At 43.3% G+C, this 23,964-nt stretch overlaps 1 protein-coding gene across 1 annotated transcript in view; it reads right to left on the minus strand.

Moving 5' to 3' along the window:
- caskin1 (CASK interacting protein 1) overlaps positions 1 to 23,964 on the minus strand; it is a 675,429-nt gene that overhangs the window by 140,282 nt on the left and 511,183 nt on the right. The window contains exons 5-6 of the mRNA XM_059979062.1: positions 22,459 to 22,554; positions 13,999 to 14,129 (exon numbers count right to left, since the gene is read on the minus strand). Coding sequence (XP_059835045.1) covers positions 13,999 to 14,129; positions 22,459 to 22,554 — 227 coding nt within the window. The remainder of the gene's footprint in view (positions 1 to 13,998; positions 14,130 to 22,458; positions 22,555 to 23,964) is intronic.

Below are 23,964 nucleotides of genomic sequence, written 5' to 3' on the forward strand. Positions count from 1 at the left end.
ACTGTAAGGAAGTTGTGCTAAGAAAAGAGTCTTGACGAGATCGAACCTGGCCCTTCAGCCCATCAAACCACTACTACCACGATACTATTACAGCTGATGGAGTCAGAGTTTGGAGTTCAGTTCCAATGTTCTCTGTAAGGAAGTTCTTCCTGTATGAGTGTGGATTTCCTTCAGGCACTGTGGATTCATCCAACAATCCAAAGGCATACCATGTAATCTTATAGAAACTTACAGAAATCTGATAGAATCTTATAGAAATCTTATAGTAGATCTTATAGAAACATGTAAAATTATGAAAGGGATAGATAAGATAGAGGCAGAAAAGTTGAGATTAGAACTACGGGACATAGTCTCAAAATTCGTGGGAGTAGACTTAGGACGAGATGAAGAGGAACTGCTTTACCCAGAGGTTGGTTAACCTGAGAAATTTGCTGCCCAATGAAGCAGTGGAGGCTACCTCAGTAAATATATTTAAGACAAGGTTGGATAGATTTTTCCATAGTAGAGGAATTAAGGCTTATGGAGAAAAGGCATGTAAGTGGAGATGAGTCCATGGCCAGATCAGCTATGATCTTATTGAATGGCGGAGCAGGCTTGACGGGCCAGAAAGCCTACTCCTGCTCCTATTTCTTATGTTCTTAATTGGTCATGGTAAATTCTCCTGTGATTAGGCTAGGGTTAAATAGATGGGTTGCTGGGCCGTGCTGGTCACTGGGCATGAAGGACCTGTTTAGCACTGCATCTCTAAATAAATCGATAAATACATTCCATTAACTCATTTTATTTGTGGATGTGTTTCCAATAGCTGGGGAGCTTAGAACCAGAAGACACTGCTTCAGAACACAAGGACGACCCTTTAGAACAGAGATGAGGAGGAATTTCTTTCGCCAGAGGGTGGTGAATCTGTGGAATCCATTGCCACGGGCAGCTGTGGAGGCCAAGTCATTGAGTGTATTTAAGGCCAAGGTTGAAAAGTTCTTGATTAGTCAGGGAGTCTAAGGTTATGGGGAGAAGGCTGGAGTATGGGGTTGAGAGGGAAAATAAATTAGCTACGATTGAATTGAATTGACTTTATTTCTTACATCCTTCATGTACATGAGGAGTAAAAGTCTTTACATTATGTGCCCATCTGAGTGTGCAATGTGCAAATTATAGTAATTTGTAATAAATAGTATGTACAGTAAGATATACAACAAGACAGTCAACATAGCTTAGAAATACAATTGTGTCAGCGTGAATTAATCAGTCTGATGGCCTGGTGGGAGAAGCTATCCCGGAGCCAGCTGGTCCTGGCTTTTATGCTGCGGTACTGTTTCCCGGATGGTAGCAGCTGGAATAGTTTGTGGTTGGGGTGACTCGGGTCCCCAAGGATCCTTCGGGCCCTTTTTATGCACCTGTCACTGTAAGTGTCCTGAATAGTGGGAAGTTCACAACTACAGATGCGCCGGGCTGTCCGCACCACTCTCTGCAGAGTCCTGCGATTGAGGGAAGTACAATTCCCATACCAGGCAGTGATGCAGCCAGTTGGGATGCTCTCAGTTGTGCTCCTGTAGGAAGTCCTTAGGATTTGGGGACTCACGCCGAACTTCTACAACTGTCTGAGGTGAAAGAGACGCTGTTGTGTTTTTTTTCTCCACATATTTACTATGTACAGACCAATTGAGTTCCTTGACAAAATGTATACTAAGGAACTTGAAGCTCTTCACCCTCTCTTCACCCTCACCCTGTCAATGGGGACTAGCCTGTCTCCATTCCTCCTGTAGTCCACAACCAGCTCCTTTGTTTTTGCGACATTGAGGAAGAGGTTGTTTTCTTGACACCACTGTGTCAGGGTGATGACTTCATCTCTGTATTATGTGAGATTAGTCCAATCAATGTAGTATCATCTGCAAATTTAATTAGCAGATTGGAGCTGTGGGTGGCAACACAAACATGGGTATACAGAGAGTAAGGGAGGGGGCTTAGGACACAGTCCTGGGGGTCTCCTGTTTTGAGGGTCAGAGGGGCAGAGGTGAGGGAACCCACTCTTACCACCTGCCAGCAGGAAGTCCAGGATCCAGCTACACAAGGCAGGGTGAAGGCCAAGGTCTCTGAGCTTCTCGTCAAGCCTGGAGGGAATTATGGTGTTGAATGCTGAACTGTAATCCAAGAACAGCATTCTCACATAAGCATCTCTCCTCTCCAGGTGTGTCGAGCTGTGGCTTTTGCATCATCTGTTGAACGGGTGTATGGGTAGACAAATTGCAGGGGGTCTGGTGCGGGTGGTAGCAAGTTGCAGACGTAGTCCTTGACCAGCCTCTCAAAGCATTTGCTTATTATTGAGGTCAATCAGACATGTTACCTTGGTCTTTTTTAGGTACGGGGACAATGGTGGATGTTTTGAAGCAGGAGGACACACAGCAGCACAAGGTACTCCAGATCTGGGCAACAAAAGGACTTGAAGGCTTGCACGTTCCGGGAGTCGCACCGAGCATTGTTGACCACGAAGCTTACCCACCTCCTTTACTTTTCCCAGAGAGGTTTTTAGAACTGCTGGACTGAAACAGGAAGAACCCAGAGGCCTGGGTGGCATGATCCCGTATCTCCTCCATCAACCAGTTCCCCACAAAACACTGAACATTACATTCCTTTGTTTCCCACTGGTAGGAGATTCTGGCTCTCAGTTTGCACAGCTTGTTGTCCGGGGACAGAACGTTAGCCAGGAGTATGCTAGGGAGCAGCAACCGATTAGCACGCTGTCTCAACCTCACCAGGACGCTGGCCCTTTTCCTGCGCTACTTCCGAGGTAGTGACGGTGTAGTAAATGAGCCTGCCATGGATCGTGTGAGGAGGGGTTCCCAGTAGAGAAAAAGCTGCCCCTTGTGGGTAAATGCCATCTTCCTGATGATCAGAAGAGTCATTTGATCATATCCGATGTGACCGTCAGCTTCTTGAACAAGAAATGCGAAGGAAATTGTAGAAATTAACAGTACACTGTAAAGTTGGTACAGAGCTCGCAACATGGCTGCCGTATGTGGTGCCATCTTGGATGTAAATGAATATGGACAATGCTTACATTACACTCCACAAATCTAAAACACTATTTATTGGTAGGTTGCTGTTAGTGGGAGCTTGCTGTGCAGAAATTGACTCCATTATAAAAACGACCATATTTAAGAACTTCCCAGTTTAAAAATGCTTCATATGTGGTGAGAAATGGTCCTTGCATGCAAGATTTCTTATGATGTTACAATCAGCTGCATTAAAATGTTTAAAACACAGACACTTAAACTCAAAGCCTGATTCAGTATGGTATACGTACTTGGATCAGGTCCGTTTAGAGTAAAGTGAGAGGGAGGTGGAACATAAGCTCTCACAGTCAGAAAAGTAAACTGATTCAGGCTGCTCCATTCATATCCGAACGTGGAAAAGAAATGGCAGGAGAGGAGAGGTCTTGAGGTGAAACAGATAACAGAATGAGTCAGGAAGGAGGAAAGTTCTTGAGCCCTCTGCCAGGAAGAAACAACTCATTCCATTTATCTTTAGGCCTGAGTCAAAGACTCAGAAAACAATAAACAATATGATAATCTCCTAGTTCACATCTTCCTGCTAGTTCATGTAAAAATATCATAAATAGGAGGAGGCAGAAACAATCATCTCCTCATGCCTGCAGCAGGGCTCAAAGTTCGAAGTAAATTTATAATCAAAGTATGTAAGCATCTATCATCATATACTACTCCGAGACTCAATTTTTGTGGGCATTTACAAGAAAATTCAAGAAATATAATAGGATTTATGATGAGCTATAGATAAGTAGACAAAGACAAACAACCAATGTGCATAAGAAAACGAACTGCAAATAAAAATAATACTGAGGACGTGAATTGCAGTTGTGTATGCATATTGTGGAATCAGTTCAATTGTGGTGAGTCAAGTCATCCATGCCAATTTAAGAGCCTGATAGTTAGACCATAAGACAGGAGCAGAATAAGGCCATTCAGCCCATCAAGTCTGCTCCCTGATCCCATTCAAACCCATATTCTTACCTTCTCAATAAGACTCTAAGACACAGGAGCCTGATGGTTGTAGGGTAATAACTGCTCCTGAAACTGGTGGTGTGGGACCTTAGGATTCTGTTCCTCCTTCCTGATAGTAGTAGTGACAGGAGTGCTTGTAGGAGCCTTTGATGATAGAAGCTGCTTTCTTGTGATAGCACTCCATGTAACTGTGCTCAAGATGGAGAGGACTTCACCTGTGATGGACTAGGCTGTAACCACAACTTTCTGTAGCCTTATCTTTTCTATACTAGGCCATAGTTAGGATGCTCTCCACTGTACATCTTTAGAAGTTTGTCAAACCTTTTGGTGACATGGCAAACCTATACAAACTTCTAAGTAGAGATGCTGATGATTTAGGCGCTGGGCAGGTTTGAAAAGGACAGGTTCAAGATGGATGGAGGTGGCAGGGTCCAGGCCTCAGGGCATCTCAAAGCGACTGCTTCTGAAGTTTGGATGACCATTCAAGCACTGGGCCGAATTGGAAAGGTCAGGCACAGGCAGAATCAAGGTGGTGGGATCTAGGCCCCAGAGTGTATTGACGCAATCGAACCTGATGTTTGGACGATGATTTAGCCACTAGGCCTGATCGAAAAGGTCAGGGGTGATGGGCCCTGAGGTTAGGGACGGATTAGAAAGGAGCATCTTGATCTTTTTTCCACAGTGCAGGGTGGTGTCCAGAGATTTCTGTCTGCAGCCAAAAGCCTTGATATGATTTTTTGAGCCCCAGCTTCGGCTCTACTGAGATCAGTTCTTCCTCCATCCTTCCTGTTAATTCCTCATTACAAGGGTACAAGGATGGATTTATTACCCACTCTGGAATTTGGATTGAGAGAAGATCCTGAAATCTCTCTGACATGTCTTAATGCAGCTTATCCAGGTGGGTACTGTACATGAAGATCATCATCTGGTATTCTTTCTTTCCCTTCCAACTCAGAGAGACTCAGACATTGGAAAAGGTTGCAATGGCTAATGTTGCACTTAAATAGGGTTAACTTGTCCAGAAATGTGGAGACAGGTGATTTGACTTTGATAAGATTCATATGATTTCCTTACAAATGAAGATTAATTTTATTAAACTTTGCAGATAATACTGACAAATAAGCAATGTCATGCTTATTCTTGAGTTGATTACTGAATTGCCTGAAGGTAAGTACATAAAGAGGGGCAACACTATCACAGTTGGGCCATGGGCTAGAGGAATGCAGTCAAGATCTTCCGAAAGGGTAGATTCTGAACTTTACCCCATTGAGCACCATACTCTCATACTCAGGAACTTCATCACTGCATGATTACAGTATGGGATTCGTACTAGCTAACACTGTTCTACAGTAGTGAATGGCAATAATGTGTGGGTCAGGCCCGGAAAATATGATCTCTTCAGTCCAGGTTTCTCATGATATGCCTATTACCAAAGTGTCACATTGCTTTTCACCAATAATGTGCTTTGAGCAAAGTCTAAGAGAATCAATTTTCTTTTGCACACAATGCTCAGGATGAGTGTCTAGACCATTGAAAATGTCAGTTCGAGGGTACTGGAGATTTAGCTCAAGTCCCCTGCCCTAATTTTTTGGTTATTCCTTTCCTGGGATGAAGACATGACAAAACCTCTTGTTCTCCACTTACTTCTCTTGAGAAGATGGTGGTGAGCCAAATTTTAAGTATACTAAATATCCTCCTCTTGTGTATCATTCATATCCTTCCATTCCCTTATGTGATGAAATTCCCTGTATGCGTAGCATGCTACCTGCCACATGTTGCAATACTGAACCAATTTACTAATTTAAGACACTACGACTCTAACTCGAGAAGACGGGCAGTCCTTTTGGTGAAGGTAGTCCCACTGTGATATTGGGCAGGGAGCTCCAGGACTTGGAGCCAGTGATGATGAAGGAATGGTGACATTTACAAAATTTATTCTGGGAATGAAAGGGCTAATGTATGAGGAGCATTTGATGTCTTTGGGCCTGTACTCAAATGAGTTCAGAGTATGAAGCGAGATCTCATTGAAATCTACCAGATTCTATCAAGTCTGGACTGAGTGTTCATGGATTAGTAGGATAGTCTAGGATCAGAGGGCACAGAATCAGAATAAAGGGATGTCCTTTATAACTGAGCTGAGGAGCAATTTCTTCATCCAGAGGGTGGTGAATCTGTGGAATTAATTGCCCCAGAGGGCAGTGGCAGCCAAGTCATTGGGTGTGTTTAAGGCAGAGATTGGTAGGTTCTTGATCCGAAAGGGGTTAAGAGTTACAGGGAGAAGCTAGGAGAATGGAGTTTAAAAAAATCTGCCATGATTGAATAGCAGAGCAGACTCAATGGACCAAATGGCCTAGTTCTGTTCCTATACCTTATGGTGTATAATTCCATGCTGAGGAGGTATGCAGTTTGGAGAGGACGATGCAGGAACTGGAGGTCATGGGTGAAAGGTGAGATGTTTAAAGGGAACATGTGGGAAACATCTTGTGTGAGTGTGGAACGAGCTGCCAGTGGAAGTGGTGGATGTGGGTTTGACTTCAACATTTAAGAGAAATTTGGATTGGTACATGGATAGGGGGCTATGCTCTGGGTCCTGGCTGATGGGACAATAGTTCGGCATGAGTTAGATGAACTGAAGAACCTGTTTCTGTGCTGTAGTGTTCTTTGACTCTCTATGATGATCACCCCATGAACCCTTGACCTCCAGATTGTAGAGTTCATAGTTGAAGTAGCCCGGAGAAATAACAGCGATGCATCTTGTAGTTGATATTTTGCAGTGAAGGGAGCTTTCTTCAGGGTGATTAATGCAGTTCCAGTCTTGCAATCACAGTTAATTAATCCCATTATCACTGGCAACACTCCACCTATTCATTTGACTTTTCTCTCAGTTTCCCATCCAGAGCAGAACCCTACACTCAGTGGCCGCGTCATTAGGTACACCCATACACCTGCTCATTAATGCAAATATCTAATTAGCCAATCATTTGGCAGCAACTCAATGCATAAACACATGCAGACCTGGTCAAGAGGTTCAGTTCTTGTCCAGACCAAACATCTGAATGGGGAAGGAAAATATCTAAGACGTGTTGGTCTTGGACTAAACGTTGGTGCCAGATGGGGTGCTTTGAGTATCTCAGAAACTGCTGATTTCCTGGGATTTTTAAGTGCAACAGTCTCTAGAGTTTACAGAGAATGGCGAGAAAAGCAAAAAACAATAAATTCGGTGATCAGCAGTTCTGTAAGTGAAAATGCCTTGTTAATGAGAAAGGTCAGAGGAGAATGGTTCAATCTGACAGGAAGGCAACAACAACTCAAATACCACTTGTTACAGTAGTGGTGTGCAGAAAATCATTAATACATAACATGTGTAACCTTGAAATAGATGGACTACAGCAGCTAAGACTATGAATATACACTCAGTGTCCACTTTATTAGGTGCAGGAGACACCACTGAGTGTATACAGCGAACAATTCCTGAACTTTGTACTTTAAACCTGTCGTTGGCCTCCTTGTTCTTCCATAACCTCTCGCATATGTGTCACTGACTTTTCAAAAGCCAAGAACATGTTCATTGTAATGCATAGGGTGTCTGAGGCATGAAATCATCTATGGGGCATTTGGGTAGGTGAATGAAGGAGAAAGAAATGAATTGAAAGGGGTGGGGGAAAGGATCGGCATGATAGGGAAGTGTTTAGTGCAATGTTATTACAGCACCTACAACCTGAGTCCATTCCTTCTGCTGTCTATAAAGAGTGTGTAATTTCTCCCATGACCGTATGGGCTTCCTCCAGGAGTTCCGGTTTCCACCTACATTCCAAAGATGTACGGGTTGGAGTTAGTAAGTTGTGGGCATGCTATGTTGGCGTTGGAACCATAGTGACATTTACGGGCTGCTCCCAGCACAATCTATATGTTGGTCACTGATGCAAACAATGCATTTTGTTGTATGTTTCAATATAGAACTGACAAATAAAGCTATCCTTTAACCTGCGAAGGGAATCTCATGTGGCCATTGCTCCAGCATGTAGTGGCTGCTGTGCATACAAAGCAATTCTTCACAAAATGTGCCCCAACTTGTGAATGTGCCAGAGTAAGTTAACATCCCTCAACTGATATAAGTTACCTTTGAATTGTATCCTGAAAAGTAATTGGTCTTGTTAGCACATTCCCATGACCAGATATGTTGATGGGGTGATCAATACATGTTGCTAATCCGGTCCGCTACATCTTGCCAATTAGTTACATGCTTATCTTCTCTGAAGATTGTTAGTTTGTCGTGGTGGAGAGACTTGTGAGTTCCTGAGATCTCAAGAGTGATGCCGTCGGGAACTTAGCTCCTGGTAGGGTCCATGGCAGTAAGGACATAGAGCGATCTGACCTCAGTGGTGGAGCTGGCAGAAGATGATGATACATCACTCTGGCTGTGAAGGCAGAGGAAGACTGCAACAGTGAAGGGTCCCCAGTCATCGTGCATTCCACACCACTGGACCCTGGACCCTGATCTGTCAAGGACCGTGCGATGGCCGCCTGTGTATCAGCCTCCCCACATTGAACAAAGTCACCGTAGCAGCTCTCCTTTAAGTGAATGCATTTTAACATCTGGTTATGAGGATCCTGGATTAGCCTCTACAGCCTCTTGAGGACCTTCCAATAAACAACCCCCTTGGAGAACATTATAATCAACTCAAATGATCAGATGACTACTACCACTACAACATATGTATCAGAATTCCTGTCCATATAAATGTTACATTTAAAATGTGTTCTTCATTATTTCCTAAGCCCTTTTTCCAAGCAAACTGTCCAGACCCATTTCAACCCTTAATTTCTTCTGTACGGACAAATAAATAAATACATGTGCTTGCATTGTGATTTTTATGACCAAAAGTGTTTTTGACAGCCAAGGGAATTCTTCTGATGTGTAGTCCTTGCTATTAACCCAGGTAGTACCTACAAACGGCAATGTGATGATGGCCAGATGGTATGCTCTGGTACTGAATGAGTACTGGCTGGCACCCTAGGGCTAACTCTCCCATTCCGCTGCAGATCAGTGCCTTGTGATATTCCCCGAATCCCTGAGAAGGCAAATAGGGACTCAGTTCTTGGGATTTGAAGGTGACCCTTTTTCACCCAATAAATGGGATTGGGTTGTCAGAGAATGCAATGGAAGTAGAGTTCCCAAATGCAATTAAGAGGAGTCTGTACAAATCCTTTAATAAAAGATAACGTTTAGCTTCACCATAACATAGAGTTATTTTGTGTCAACGACTAACATAACCTGAGGATTGTGCTGGGAGGCAGCCTGGTGTGTCACTACGCTTCCAGCACCAACACAGCATGCCCACAGTCACTAACTCTAACCGTACATTTTTGAAAGGTGGAAGGAAACCAGTGCACCTAGAGGTTGTCACAGGGAGAACGTTCAACCTCTATAGAGATAGGGGCCCGAATGAAACCCCAGTTTTACAGCTAGAGATGTAAGAGCATTTTGCCCCTGTACCTGGATTACACTGCTAGAGAAAGCATTTAGAGAAAGTGCATTTAAGAGGAATCTATCTATACACGCCCTTTAAGGAGTCTATCTTTACAAGCCCTTTAATTATCTGTGTATGAAAGGCTGTGCCAAGTGCTGGAAGGTTGGATTAATATGGATGAGTGCTTACTGGCCAGCATGGATGAGATGGGCCAGATGGCCTGGTTCCATGTTGTAGGCCTCCATGAGTTTATGACGTGATGAGTTCGATATCTCACCTTAAAGACACCAGCAGTACAGCCCTCCTTCCAGCGCACGATGAGTCAGCCAAGATACATGTGCTTAGATTTCAATGTAATACCTTCTTGACTCTGAGGAGATGGAGAACTAACTCCTGAGCACAGGATCCAGCAAGTCTGATATTGCTGCTAATCTTTCCTCATTTTGTCTAGAAGGAGGACATTCCTCCCAGGGAATGTAACTCAGACAGTTCCATCATGGGCGCTAGACTCCCCAGCATCAAGGACGTCTTCAAAAAGCAACGTCTCAAAAAGGCGGCATCCATCATTAAGGACCCCATGCCCTCTTCTCATTACTATGATCATACACTCAGCATTATATATATAAACAGCCAATCATGTGGCTGCAACTCAAAGTATATGAGCAGGCAGACATGGTCAAGAGGTTCGGTTGTTGTTCAGACCAAACGTCAGAATGGGGGAAGAAACGTGATCTAAGTGACTTTCACCATGGAATGATTGTTGATGCCAGATGGGTTGAATTGAGTAACTTAAAGTGCTGATCTCCTGAGGATTGTCATGCACACCAGACTCTGGAATTTACAGAGAACAGTGCAAAATAACCAGTGAGTGGTAGTTCTCTGGGTGAAAATGCCTTGTTAATGAGAGAGGTCAGAAGAGAATGGCCAGACTGGTTCAAGCCGACGGGTAGGTGACATTAACTTAAATAACCACACATTACAACAGCGGTGTGCAGAAGAGCATCTCTGAATGCACAACATGTTGAACCTTGAAAGGGATGGGCTACAGCAGCAGAAAACCACAAACATACACTCAGTAGGCATCTTAGTCGGTACAGGAGGAGATGGTATATATACTGTATATTTTTAAAGATAATTTATATTATCTACGACACTGCACTGCCTCCACAAAACAACAAAATTGACGCATATCAGTGACAATAAACCTGATTCTGATTCTGATTCATCCCATCGAGCCCATGCCGGCTCTCAGTGTGCCTCCATTCACTCATTTCCCTTTAACTTCCATATCCCCTTCTGGTCTTCGCCCCGATTCTCCAGCCACTCAGCAAAACTGGGGGCAATTTACAGCAGCTAATAACCTTACTGGGATGTCCCTGGGATGTGGGATGAGAGGCATGGTAGCGTAGTGATTAGCGCAACGCTTTACAGTGTAGGTGATCCGGGTTCAGTTTCCCGCTGCTGCCTGTAAGGAGTTTGAACGTTCGCCCCGTGACTGTGTGGGTTTCCTCCAGGTGGTCTGGTTTCCTCCCACAGTCCAAAGACGTACCGGTCGGTAGGTTAATAAGTCGGGGGATTGCTGGGAGGCACAGCTCGAAGGGCCGGAAGGGCCTACTCAGTGCTGTACCTCAGTAAAATAAGATCCCAGGGAAAAGCTGTGGGAGATCGTGCAAACTCCACACGGATAGTGACGGGGTTCAGTGTCAAGCTGTGAAGCAGAGGCTTTACCTGCGACTCCATTTTACCGCAGTCCTCAACATAAACGAGCACGTCTCCAGATTGGAGTCTGTTTGCACGCCAGGCTGCTCGTGACTTGGGCATTTATTTAAGAGGAAAACACAACCACAGTTATGCACTGCATCAAATTCTGCATAGACAATATCATCACCTCCAATAATACATGGGTATTCCCAAACCAGAAGACTTGGATGAATGAGATGCAGAACCTGCTTGAAGGTTGTGACATTGCTTACAGATCTGGTGATGCTAAAGCATACAGTGAGGCAGATTGAATATTGAAAAAGGCATCAAGACCAACGGGTTTCGACATAAAATATAGATTGAGATGTACTTCCATAATGCCACTGATCCTCGACGTGTTTGGGAACGGCATCAGATCCATCTCAGATTACAAAGGAAAGATTTCCTGGTGACTCCAAACTAACCGAAGAGTTAAACTTCTTTGCTAAGGACAATAAGGCATCAGTGATGAGGGCTTTAACATCGGAAGGAGGGACTATGCCAACACCGACCAGACATGAGGTAAAGTGTGTACTCTGTAACATCAATACATGGAGAGCAGAGGGACCAGGCAGCATACCTGGATGCACTGGTGGACGTTCTGACGGGTATTTACAACCTCTCGCTGTCCCAGGCTATGGTGCTGACATGCTTCAAAGCAGCAACCATCATACCAATCCCCAAGATGTCAGCAGCAACATATTCTAATGATTACAGACAGGTGGCAGTCACTCCCATAGTTGCCAAATGCTTGGAAAGATTGGTCACGTCGCACATCGAGGTCGTAATCCCAACCACCTTGAACCAGTACTAGTTTGCCTACCAAGCGAATAGATCAACTGAAGACGCCATTTCTATCGCCCTTCACACTCCCTTGGAACACCGAGATCAGGAAGACACCCACGTCAGGATGGTTTTCATTAATTGCAACTTAGCCTTGAACAAAATACTACTGAAGATGCTGACAGTCAAGCTCCACAGTCGAGGCCTTGGCACATCAACCTGCAGCGAGATCTTGAACTTCCTCTCTAATTGTTCCCAGATGGTGAAACAAGACCAGTGTGGATCAACCCCGCCCAGCCCTGAACACCGGTGCTCCACAGGAGTGTGTACTAAACCCACTTCTAAACTCTCTCTTCACCTATGCCTGTACCCCTGCTCATGCTCCAAACTCAGATATCCAACTTGTAGAAGACACGACTGTGATTGGCCTAATCACAAGCAATAACAAGTAGAGAGGAGGTCTGATTGGTGTAGGAACCACATCTAATCACTCAACACCAAGAAGACAAAATAAAAGATAATAAATTTAGAAAGACAAGAGGACCCAAGCAAGTCCCACTATTCATTAGTGGTGAGGTAGTGGACAGGGTCTCCAGTTGCATGTTTTTGGGGATGAACATCACTGAGGAGCTTCCTTGGTCCATCAACCCAACCTTGATAGTAGGGAAGACACAACAGTGACTATACTACCTGAGGAGCTTAAGGAGAGTTAATCTGCCCCAAAAATTGCTGGCCAATTTTTATTGATGTGTGATAGAGCACATGCTGACATACAGAATGACAGTATGGTACTCTAGCTGCAGTGAAACTGATCACACAGCACTCTAATGAGTAATTAGTATGGCTCAGCACATCGCTGGGACACAACTACCAGACCTATGGTGCACTCATAATATCATTAAAGACCCATCCCATCCTGAACACTGCTCAATCTCCTGCCATCTGGTAGGAGATACAGAAACATCTTAGCCATACAGTAAAACTGAAAACAGCTTCTTCCCAAGGGTGGTTGGCCAGCTGAATAATACTACACCCCAGCTTGCCAAGGGCGTTTGAGTGTTAAGGACTATCAAAGTCACTGTTGCATGTAAGTATAGTAATTTTTTAAAAATTAAGCCGTACTGCATGTATTGTAAATATCTGTTTTGCACAGGCTGGAGTACCATTGCAATCTTGTTGCCTTGAGCAATGATAATAAAGTTCTATTGTGTTCTACTCTACAATGGACACTGTCACATGAAAGCAGCATCTATCATCAAGGACCTCCACCATCCAGGCTGTGCTCTCTTCCTGCTGCTGTCACTAGGAGAGAGATACAGGAGCCTTTGGTCCCACATCACCAGGTTCAGGAACAGTTATTACTCTTTAACAGATATTACTCATGTTCTCAGTATTATTTATTTACTTACTTATTCATTCATTTATTTATCTATTTATTTATTATTTTAATGCACAATTTGTCCTTTGCACATTGTTTGTCTTTGTGTGTAGTTTTTCATTGACTCTATCATATTTCTTTGTTCTACTGCAAATGCCTGCAAGAAAAGGAATCACAAGGCCATATATGATGAGACATAGATACTTCGATAAATTTACGTTGGGCTTTTGAACTCTACCTTGCTTCTTGAAGGTGCAGAGTAAAAGGGTCAATAAAAGAATCCTTTGTCCACTTTACTGATTATTGATTAAGAAACAGAGCCATCATCTCTGTTTCATCTTTCCATTTACTGCAGAGAAATAGAGACTGTAAATCTCAAGGAAATTTGATACTGAACCTACGGAGCCCATACAGAATGATGGGCTACTTGGCTAACACAACAAAACGCCTGGTTTGCATTCATCTTGATTCTAATCCTCCAGCCGAGGGGCCATTACTCAGCAATCACAGACATTAGAGTAATCATAAATATGGCATCTATCGATTTTAAAAAGCCTCTTCAAAGATGTCTTAGCTTGATAGAGTGGGAGAAATTGGAGAGGAAGCTGACCTTATAATGTCGATATGTCCATTCTTAGCGGCCAGGTGAAGCGGGCTGGTACCATTGGGGTCGGTGATATCTCCGGGTTTCGCTTCAAGCAGAGCAGCACACATGTTGCTGCTGAGTAGTAGCTGTACGACCTGAGTGGGACACCCCAAATACTCGGTTAGCTCTGAAGTTAAAAGAGTGATCAAAAGCAGACAAAATTTACATTTCTACTGTGTATTTAATATCACCAACCCACCAAGGGAGCACCTTCCAAAACTATGACATCTACCAGCTAGAAAGGCAAAGGTAACAGAAGTTACCCTCCAAGCCACAATACCACACACACAGTGCTGGAGGAATCCAGCAGCTCAGGCAGCATCTAAGCAGTCAATGTTTTGGCCGAGACCTTTCCTCAAGACTGGAAAGGAAAGGGGATGAAGCCAGAATAAGAAGGTGAGGGAATGGGGAAAAAGTACAACCTGGCAGTTGATAGGTGAGACCAGATGAGGGGGAAGCTGGGTGGGAGGGAGAGAGGAGGGGGTTTAAGGTGGGAAGTGATAGTTGGAAGAGGTAAAGGGCTGAAGAAGAAGGAATCTGATAGGAAATGAGAGTGGACCATGGGAGAAAGGGAAGATAGCGGGCCACCAGAAGGAGGAGATAGGCAGGTGAGGGGTAGGAGGAGAGCCAGAAGGCGAAATAGAAAAAAGAAGGAAGGTGGAGGGGGGAAAATTACTGGAAGTTAGAGAAATTAATTTTCATGCCTTCAGGTTGGGGGCTACCCAGATGGAATGAGGTATTGCTTCTCCAACCTGACAGTTGCCTCATCAAGGCAGTAGAGGAGGCCATGGACCAACATGTTGGATTTGAATTGAATTGACTTTATTTCTTACATCCTTCACATACATGAGGAGTAAAAATCTTTACATTACGTCTCTGTCTAAATGTGCAATCATAGTAATTTATAATAAATACAACAGTCAATGTAGCATAGAAATACAATCAAATCAGCATGAGTTAATCAGTCTGATGGCCTGCCGGAAGAAGCTGTCCGGAGCCTGTTGCTGTGGTATCGTTTCCCGGATGCTAGCAGCTGGAATGGATTGTGGTTCGAATGATTCAGGTCCCCAATGATCCATTGGGCCCTGTCTTTGTTGGAAAGGGAATAGGGAATGGAATTAAAACAGCTGGCCATACACCATCATGAACTGGAAATATATCACCATTTCTTTACCGTCACTGCGTTAATATCATGAACCTCGTCCCCGGACAGCATTGTAGCGTATTAGCACCTCAAGGATTGCAGTGGTTCAAGACATCAGCTCAACACCACCTTCTAAGATTAATTTTTAATATCAAAGTTATCTTTATTCATAATAAAAATACTTACAAGAATAAACCATGCAAAGCGTTTTCATTCTTACATTCATAGTCAGTGCATTTAGTATTTTGTTGCATCTCTTAAAACCAATAGGACTGTTGCCACTAATGTAGTCCCATGGTGTGGTACACTACCACAATAATTGAAGGGCTTCCTCACTCAATCTGGCCCCTCCCTGTGGTCTGTGCCCACCAATCCCACACCAGTTAGGGATGCAAAATGATATGATGGCTCAGACTGCGAAGCCCACATCCTTTAAATGAATGAAAGGAAAATCTCTTGTCCTAAACTCCTTCACAGGAAGGGTTACTAAAGGAAGTAAAACACCAAAGTACAAGGAGACAGCCGAACTTCCGAATCAGAAACTTAGCCAAATGATTAAGGTTTAAGAAGTGTCATGGGGTTGTAACAAGAGTGAAGTTCAGGGAGAGAATTCCAGAGCTTGAGGCCCAACGAAGAGGTGGTGGAAGTTGAGGAATAGAAACAGTAAGGATCAGCTTGCCGTCTCCCATTAAATGAAGTGTGAAAGCTTGCACTTGTTCCTCAAAAACACTTTACTTACTTGTGCACAGAAGGAACAGCATGGCCCCTGTCACCAAACTGTTCTGAAGTATGAACAAATAAATGTTGTTTTTTATAGAGAAATTGGCCAATTGGTAACCACGCGTATGTTCTAATTCCTTATCACCATTCACACTACAATAATCCAGGTGTTAATTGTCAATAGAAACTGCATGCTAGCAACCTGATGTTACTTTGAAGTTAGTAAGGTAATTGCCCCCTAGCTGGAGTATTTGATTACATGCTTATCTTTGTTCTGCATGCCAAATGGCTCCAGCCCCCTGGTGTGCAAAAGAAAGCTATGATCTTCAAAGACCTTTTTTACCTGGTTTGACGGCAACTATCCGTAAGGTGTCCTTGCCTGGACATCATCTTAACCCCTGCCTTGCTGCATCTTCCACATGATCAGTAAACATTTCAACATAGGTCTTTGCAGGAGACTGTTCCAGTATAAACTGACCATTGCTATTAACATAAAAATCCTGAACAGTGCTACTGTTGTATTTGAGAATGAAATGCCAAACATTGATTGAGAATAGTCAGCACATTCAGTAATATTAAGGAAATCATCCTGGCGGGTGAAGCGTAAAATTGGACCACCGTGACATGGCTTGCTCCGAAACTGCCTGAACACAACATTTCATAACAACAAGGGTGGAGAGCAGGAAAAATTACTTTTCTCAGAGAGTAGAGAATGTGTGGAATTCTCTGCCCAGGTAAGTTGTAGAGGATTAGGGTTAGGAACCCAAATGCCTCATTAAACAGTTAGATAGATTCTTGCATTACAGGGGAAATAAAGGATTATGGGGAATAGCCAGTTAGGTGGAGCTGAGTCCTCAGCCCAATCAGCTATGATCTTATCGAATGGTGGAGCTGGGTCGATGGGCCAAATGGCCAACTCCTGTTCCTGTTTCTTATGCTCTTAATTAGGTCCTAGAGATTCAACCTAAGATGTCAACAGTTCCAACCCCCTTCCCCAATGTATCCTGTTTGATCTGCTGAGTCCCTCTAGCATATTGATAGTTACTTAATCAGGTCCTGTTGGGGTCAGATCAGGTGATGAAACATTGATCCATGGATTGTAAGCCAGAATTGGGTATCCCAATGAAGATCTCAGATAACTCCTACATAACTGCATCAGCAGATGAGCTTGTCGAAAGGGCATTCTATCCCTGGTTTCTGGAGGTCTCTTTGTACCTTCTGCACCACGGGATTGTATTGAGGGCTAGTTTGGAAGATGATCCCACAGGATCTGAGCCCATTATTGGATTCACCTTTGGTATTCTGGTACAGAGATTGACCGTAGGACGAGGGTGCACAACACTCGAGTAGATAGCCAGAGACTTTTTCCCAGGGCAGAAATGGCTGATATGAGGAGCTATGGGGGGATGTCAGAGGTAAATGTTTTACACAGATTGGTGGATGCATGGACTGCCTATGATGGGTGGTGGTAGAGGGGGATACTTTAGAAGCATTTAAGAAACTCTTACAAACACCATTTCCAGAAAAGTTGGGATATTTTCCAAAATGCAATATAAACAAAAATCTGTGATATGTTAATTCACGTGAACCTTTATTTAACCAACAAAAGTACAAAGAAAAGATTTTCAATTGTTTTACTGACCTACTTAATTGTATTTTCTAAATAAACACAAATTCAGAATTTGATGGCTGCAACACACTCAACAAAAGTTGGGACAGAGGCATGTTTACCATTGTGTTACCACCTTTCCTTTTAATAACACTTTTTAATCATTTTGGAACTGAGGATACTAATTGTAGTAGATTTGCAATTGGAATTTTTGTCCATTCTTGCTTGATATAAGACTTCAGCTGCTCAACAGTCCTTGGTCTCCGTTGCCTGATTCTCCTCTTCATGATGCACCATACATTTTCAATAGGAGACAGATCTGGACTGGCAGCAGGCCAGTCAAGCACACGCACTCTGTCTACAAAGCCACGCTGTTGTAGCCCGTGCAGAATGTGGTCTGGCATTGTCCTGCTGAAATAAGCATGGACGTCCCGGGAAGAGACGTTGCCTTGATGGCAACATATCTCTCTCTAAAATCCTAATATATGCCTCAGAGTCAATGGTACCTTCACATACATGCAACTCACCCATGCTGTGGGCACTGATGCACCCCCCATACCATCACAGATGCTGGCTTTTGCACCTTTCACTGATAACAATCAGGATGGTCATTTTCATCTTTGGCTCGGAGAACTTGATGCCCGTTTTTTTTCAAAAACTAGCTGAAATGTGGACTCATCTGACCACAACACATGGTTCCACAGTCTTTCGGTCCATCTGAGATGAGCTCGGGTCCAGAGAACTCGCTGGCGTTTTTGCATAGAGTTCATGTATGGCTTCCTCCTTGCGTAATACAGTTTCAAGTTGCATTTCTGGATGCAGCGACGGACTGTGTTAAGTGACAATGGTTTTCCGAAGTACTCCCGAGCGCAGGTGGCTATAATTGTCACAGTAGCATGACGGTTTCTTAGGCAGTGCCGCCTGAGGGCTTGAAGATCATGCACATTCAACAGTGGTTTCCAACCTTGCTCTTTACGCACTGAGGTGTCTCTGAATTCTCTGAATCTTTTCACAATATTATTTTACTGTAGATGTTGAAAGACCTAAATTCTCTGCAATCTTGCGTTGGAAAATGTTTCTTTTGAACTAACAATTCTCTCACGAATTTTGGCACAAAGGGGTGAGCCACGACCCATCCTTGCTTGCAAAGACTGAGCCTTTGATGGATGCTACTTTTATACCCAGTTATGATACCTCACCTGCTTAATGTGGAGTCTTCCAAACCGGTATTACTTGAATATTCTGTGCACTTTTCAATCTTATTTTAACTCTGTCCCAACTTTTGTTGAGTGTGTTGCAGCCATCAAATTCTAAATTCGTGTATATTTACAAAATACAATAAAGTTGGTCAGTAAAGCTATTGAAAATCTTTTCTTTGTTCTTTTGTCAGTTAAATAAGGGTTCACGTGAACTAACATATCGCAGATTTTTGTTTTTATTGCATCTTGGAAAATATCCCAACTTTTCTGGAAATGGGGTTTGTAGATAGGCACACTGACGACAGAAAAATGGAGGGGTATGTGGCAGGGAAGGGTTAGATTGGTCTTAGAGAAGGTTGAAAGAGTGTGGAACGAGCTGCCAGTGGAAGTGATGGAAGTGGGTTCAACCTCAGCATTTAAGAGAAATTTGAATAAGTACAAGGATGGGAGGGGTATGAAGGGCTATGGTCTGGGTACAGGCTGATCGGATTAGGCAGAATAATGGTTTAGCACAGATGGCCTTTTTCTGTGCTGTGGTACTCTTATGACTCTAAAATTTCAGCACCACCTCATGGGCCAAAGGGCCTCAACTGTGTTGTAATGTTCTACTATGTTCAATGTTCAATGACTCAAAGACAGCGTAACATGTCACTGCAGCAGTGCAAAAGGATCAGCACAAAAAATCTGCTTCGTGAAAATTTGAGGTCTGTATCATAGAACAGTCAACATATTGTGGGAATATGTCAAATTTATTATCTCAATTGAGCACAGTTTATTTTCTTAAATGTGGGTCTGCAGAGAATTTAGAGAGTAGAGTCATAGTCATAGAAAATTACAGCACAGACTCTTCAGCCCTTCAAGTCCTTCCTACCCCCATTGACCTGCACCAGGACTATAGCCTTCCACACCCCTGCCATCCATGTACCTTTCCAAACTTCTCTTAAACATTGAAATTGAGCTCGCAGCACCACTTGCATTGGCAGCTCATTGCATAATCTCACAACCCTTTGAGTGAAGAAGTTTCCCCTCATTTTCCCCTTAAACTTTTCACCTTTCACCTTTAACCCATGACCTCCAGTTGTAGTCCCACTCAACCTCAGTGGAAAAACCCTACTTGTGTTTACCCCTATCCATATTACTCATAATTTTGTATTCAAAATATCAAATATCCTCTCAATCTTATATGTTCTAAGAAATAAATTTGTAGCCTATTCTTTCTTTCCATATACTGTAACTCATGTCTTCCAAAACTGGCAACATCCTTGTAAATTTTCTCTGTACTCTTTCCTGTAGGTAAATAACCAAAACTGCACACAATGCTTCAAATTAGGACTCAGTAGGGTCAGATTAGAGCATGTCCTCAGTAGTACAGTGTAAATAGTTCTATGGAAGAAGAAAGCTAAAAGCAATGACTACCGCCATCCTGAATCCATTCCTTTTTCATCTCTCCCCAACCCCAACTTCACAGAGGCAAGGGGTAGCAATCTTGGCCTTTGTGGCTCCAGCAATCTGTCAATGTTTCCTGCCATTACTTGGTGAGGCTGGTATGTTCCAGCTTTGGTAGATATGTAGTTAAGTACAGAAATCCAGGAACTTCAGTCAGTGGAACACTCTTACTGAACTTCAAATTTTTGCACATTATTTTCTCTGCAAGAATCATTACGTTTAATAGTGTAATAAATCATAATTATTTCCACATAGGCTCTCTAACACTGAAAAATTTGCTTTGTATGTGTGGAATATCATTCCCTAAGAAAAAAAATACATGTAAAACTAATTGATTATAAGAATAATATTTTACGATTTCTTTATATTTTAGTCATTTTAGTCCCATGTTTCTCCCGCAATATTTATGGCACATGACAGAAGTGTTAGAAACATTAGTGCTTTTTACTGCGTGGTTTTCTGTGTGGGTAAGCTCTTCAATCACATAGGCTCAGAGGTTGTGAATCTTATGCAAGCGGGTGCCCAAATTGACAATAATCTTCAAAAAAATTCTCTTGCATCCCATAGTAATTTTGAGCAGAGATGATCATTGATTAAGAAAAGATAAAATAAAACTTTATTTATCCCAAAGGAAATTATTGTTGCAAGGTTGCTCAGTCAGAAATATATAGTTTAAAATACAAAGTGTAAGCATTGACGTATGAAAAAGAAGACAAAATATGCATTAGAAAGTAAGAGTGCAAAATACAGATGTGCAATGAAATCACAAATGTATCTACTTAAGGAGGAGGAGTTGTAGAGTCTTATAGCCCCAGGGAGAAAGGATCTCCTGTTGCGTTCAGTGGTGCACCTTCAATAGAATCAGTCTGTTACTAAAGGTGCTTCTCTGTTTGTCCAGTATGTCATGGAGGGGGTGAGAGGGATTGTCCATAATGCTTCGTATCTTCTGCAGGATCCTCCTCCCAGACACAACCACCAGAGAATCCAGTTCCACCCCCAGAACCGAACCAGCCTTCCTGACAAGCTTGCTGATCATCTTGGCATCAGCTGCTCTCACCCTGCTGCCCCAGCGTAGAACAGAATGCTGGCCACCACTGAGTCGTAGAACATCTGCAGCACAGTACTGTAGATGTTGAATGACCAGAACCTCCTCAGGAAGTACAGTCGGCTCTGTCCCTCCTTGAACAGAGTCCCTGTAATTTCAGTCCAGTCCGGTCCAGTTTATTGTCCAGCTGAGTTCCCAGGTATTTGTAGTTCTGGACGACTTCTACATTCATTCCCTTGATGCAGGGTGCTTCTACCTTCCTGAAGTACACTACCAACTCCTTTGTCTTTGTGATGTTGAGCTGCAGGCGATTCAACCCACACCCCTCAACAAAGTTGTCCACCTCACTTCCGTTCTCAGCCTCTTGACCATGATACAGCCCACAACTGCCGAATTGCCCAAAAACTTCTGCAGGTGGTAGGACTCTGAGTTGTGTATGAAGTCCAAGGTGTAGGCGGTGAACAGGAAAGGGGGACTGGACAGTTCTCACATACTGTGGCCATCTGGACAGATAGTCAGTAAGCCAGGACTAACGATGACCAATATTTTATTTTGGAAGGGTCTCGGCCCGAAACGTTGACAGTGCGTCTCCCTATAGACGCTGCCTGGCCTGCTGTGTTCCACCAGCATTTTGTGTGTGTTGCTTGAATTTCCAGCATCTGCAGATTTCCTCGTGTTTACTAATCTTTTATATCCGGTTTGTTTGTATTTGGTTGCTTAGAGAGCACGCACGTAGAAGTTGAAGTCTACTTTTACTTTCTAATACTGATGTGTACACCAGGTCTGCAAGGATTTCAAAATGTATCATTCAATGTCACATGTTCTTGCAGTGGATTTAGCTGTCACCAGGCTGCGGTGAGATGTTTCCTGTGGAAACAACTTGCTGCTCCTCGGTTGCAAAAAAATTAATTCTTTGCTTCATTTGATAGTGAAGTTAATCATTATTATTCTTTTTATTTTGGGTTAGCTTAAAAGAACTGAGGGGTCGTAGTGCATGATATAGGTTTGACCCCTCTGCAAAGTTGCTCCTCTCTTTGAGGATGTTACTGGATGCCACATTGCAGGTTCCAAGATTTTTAACAAAGGGAAAATCCACGCCTTATTAATTATTGAAAGTATGGTCTTTGATTTCAATCCTATCAGTTTTCCAATTATTGTGGCTTCAGTCTTAAGTAATACCCTGAGCACTGTTACCAAGTGTTAAATCCAGAAGGAAGAATGCATCATATTGATATTTGTTAACTTACAGTTTGAAACTTACCCCAACTCTGCCAAATTCGCAGGCCAGGTCTAAGGGCGTCTTTCCAGCGACATCGACTATGCACGGGTTCGACTGATGTTGCAACAGCATCTCGGACTACCACAAGAGAAGACAAGACAAGAGCTTAGCTTGGTGCCTCATCATTTCCCCCATCCCCACTGCCATAACTTCAGGAGTAAAACTATCTCTGGGTGTTTAGCGAGTTTGGTTGAAGTTCTGGTGGAGAGGGAAGAGTCACCAAGAAATTCATCCTTAATGTCTAGAAGGGGAATAGCTGGAGAAGTCGCTTCCTGCTGTAGAAAGAAAAGCAGAGGGATTGAGAGTGAGTTCCCAGGTGATTCTAGACAGTAAGTAAGGTTGCTGATTGTTGTATTACTAAATCATAGAACAATTTTGCTTATGACCATGATTCTATCAAGCAACAATAGAACAAGTTCCAGAGTTGAAGTAATGATTCACATTTAGGTGAGGCAATACTGTGCAACTGTCTTAGATGCACATAAATGACTAGGGTGCCTAAAACTTTGCACGTGGTAGAGGTGTGGGGCAGGTGGCAGAGAAGGAGTGCCAGGAGAGGTGGGCACCCAGCCCTAAGCTGCCAGGCAAGGTCATTTGATTCCCAACAATTGGTTTATTGGTCATTACAGAATGTCTCTCTGATGCTTCCTGCTCCCTCCCTTCTCCGTTCCCCTTTTCTCAACGATGATTCCCCTCTCCCTGTCCCCTTCGCACTCTCAGTCCACAACAGAGGCCCGTATCAGAATCAGGTTTAACATCAGTCAGCAGTACAGTGCAATACATTAGACTACCACAGTACTGCGCAACTGTCTTAGGCACCCCAGCTATCTACATGTGCCTAAAACTTCTGCACACTGTAGGCTGAATATAACGTATGATGGATTAGCTGGGAGCATCTGAACACCACAGACACTGAAAACCTGAAAAACAAATGGAAAACACCTGGACCTGTGGCAATTTGGGCCAAATGTCTTGGACCGATGACCTTGCATCTTGATGCTGTGTTACCTTGGACAGTATGATTATGCGTGCCATTGAGATCAGGACTACCAGGAAGTCGAGCAAAACAAAAAACTGGTGGTGGAGCTCTGTGGGCTGAGCAGCACCTGTGGAAGGTCTCAATTCCTTCACCTCCACAGCTGCAACTTGACTTGCTGAGTTCCTCCAGCAGGTTGCTACTTTTTTTTGCTCCAGATTCCAGCATCTGCAGTTTATTGCATTTGCCAGAGTCATGGCTGTTGAACAGGACAAAGACACGCAAAAGACTATTTAATAGATTCCTAGTATGATAAGTCGGACTCTTGACCTCACAGTCTACCTCGTTATGACCTTGCACCTCATTGTCTACCTGCGCTGCACATTCTCTGCACACCTATCCGATAGATAGGTCATCGGATGACTAACTTACTTCTCCCCAAACAAATCCTTTGCTCCCAGTTGAAAGAAGGTCAGTGAGACCCTGATGGGCAAAAGGGTAATGCTTCAAAG

Source organism: Hypanus sabinus, chromosome 9, assembly GCF_030144855.1.
Source record: "Hypanus sabinus isolate sHypSab1 chromosome 9, sHypSab1.hap1, whole genome shotgun sequence".
Taxonomy (NCBI): domain Eukaryota; kingdom Metazoa; phylum Chordata; class Chondrichthyes; order Myliobatiformes; family Dasyatidae; genus Hypanus; species Hypanus sabinus.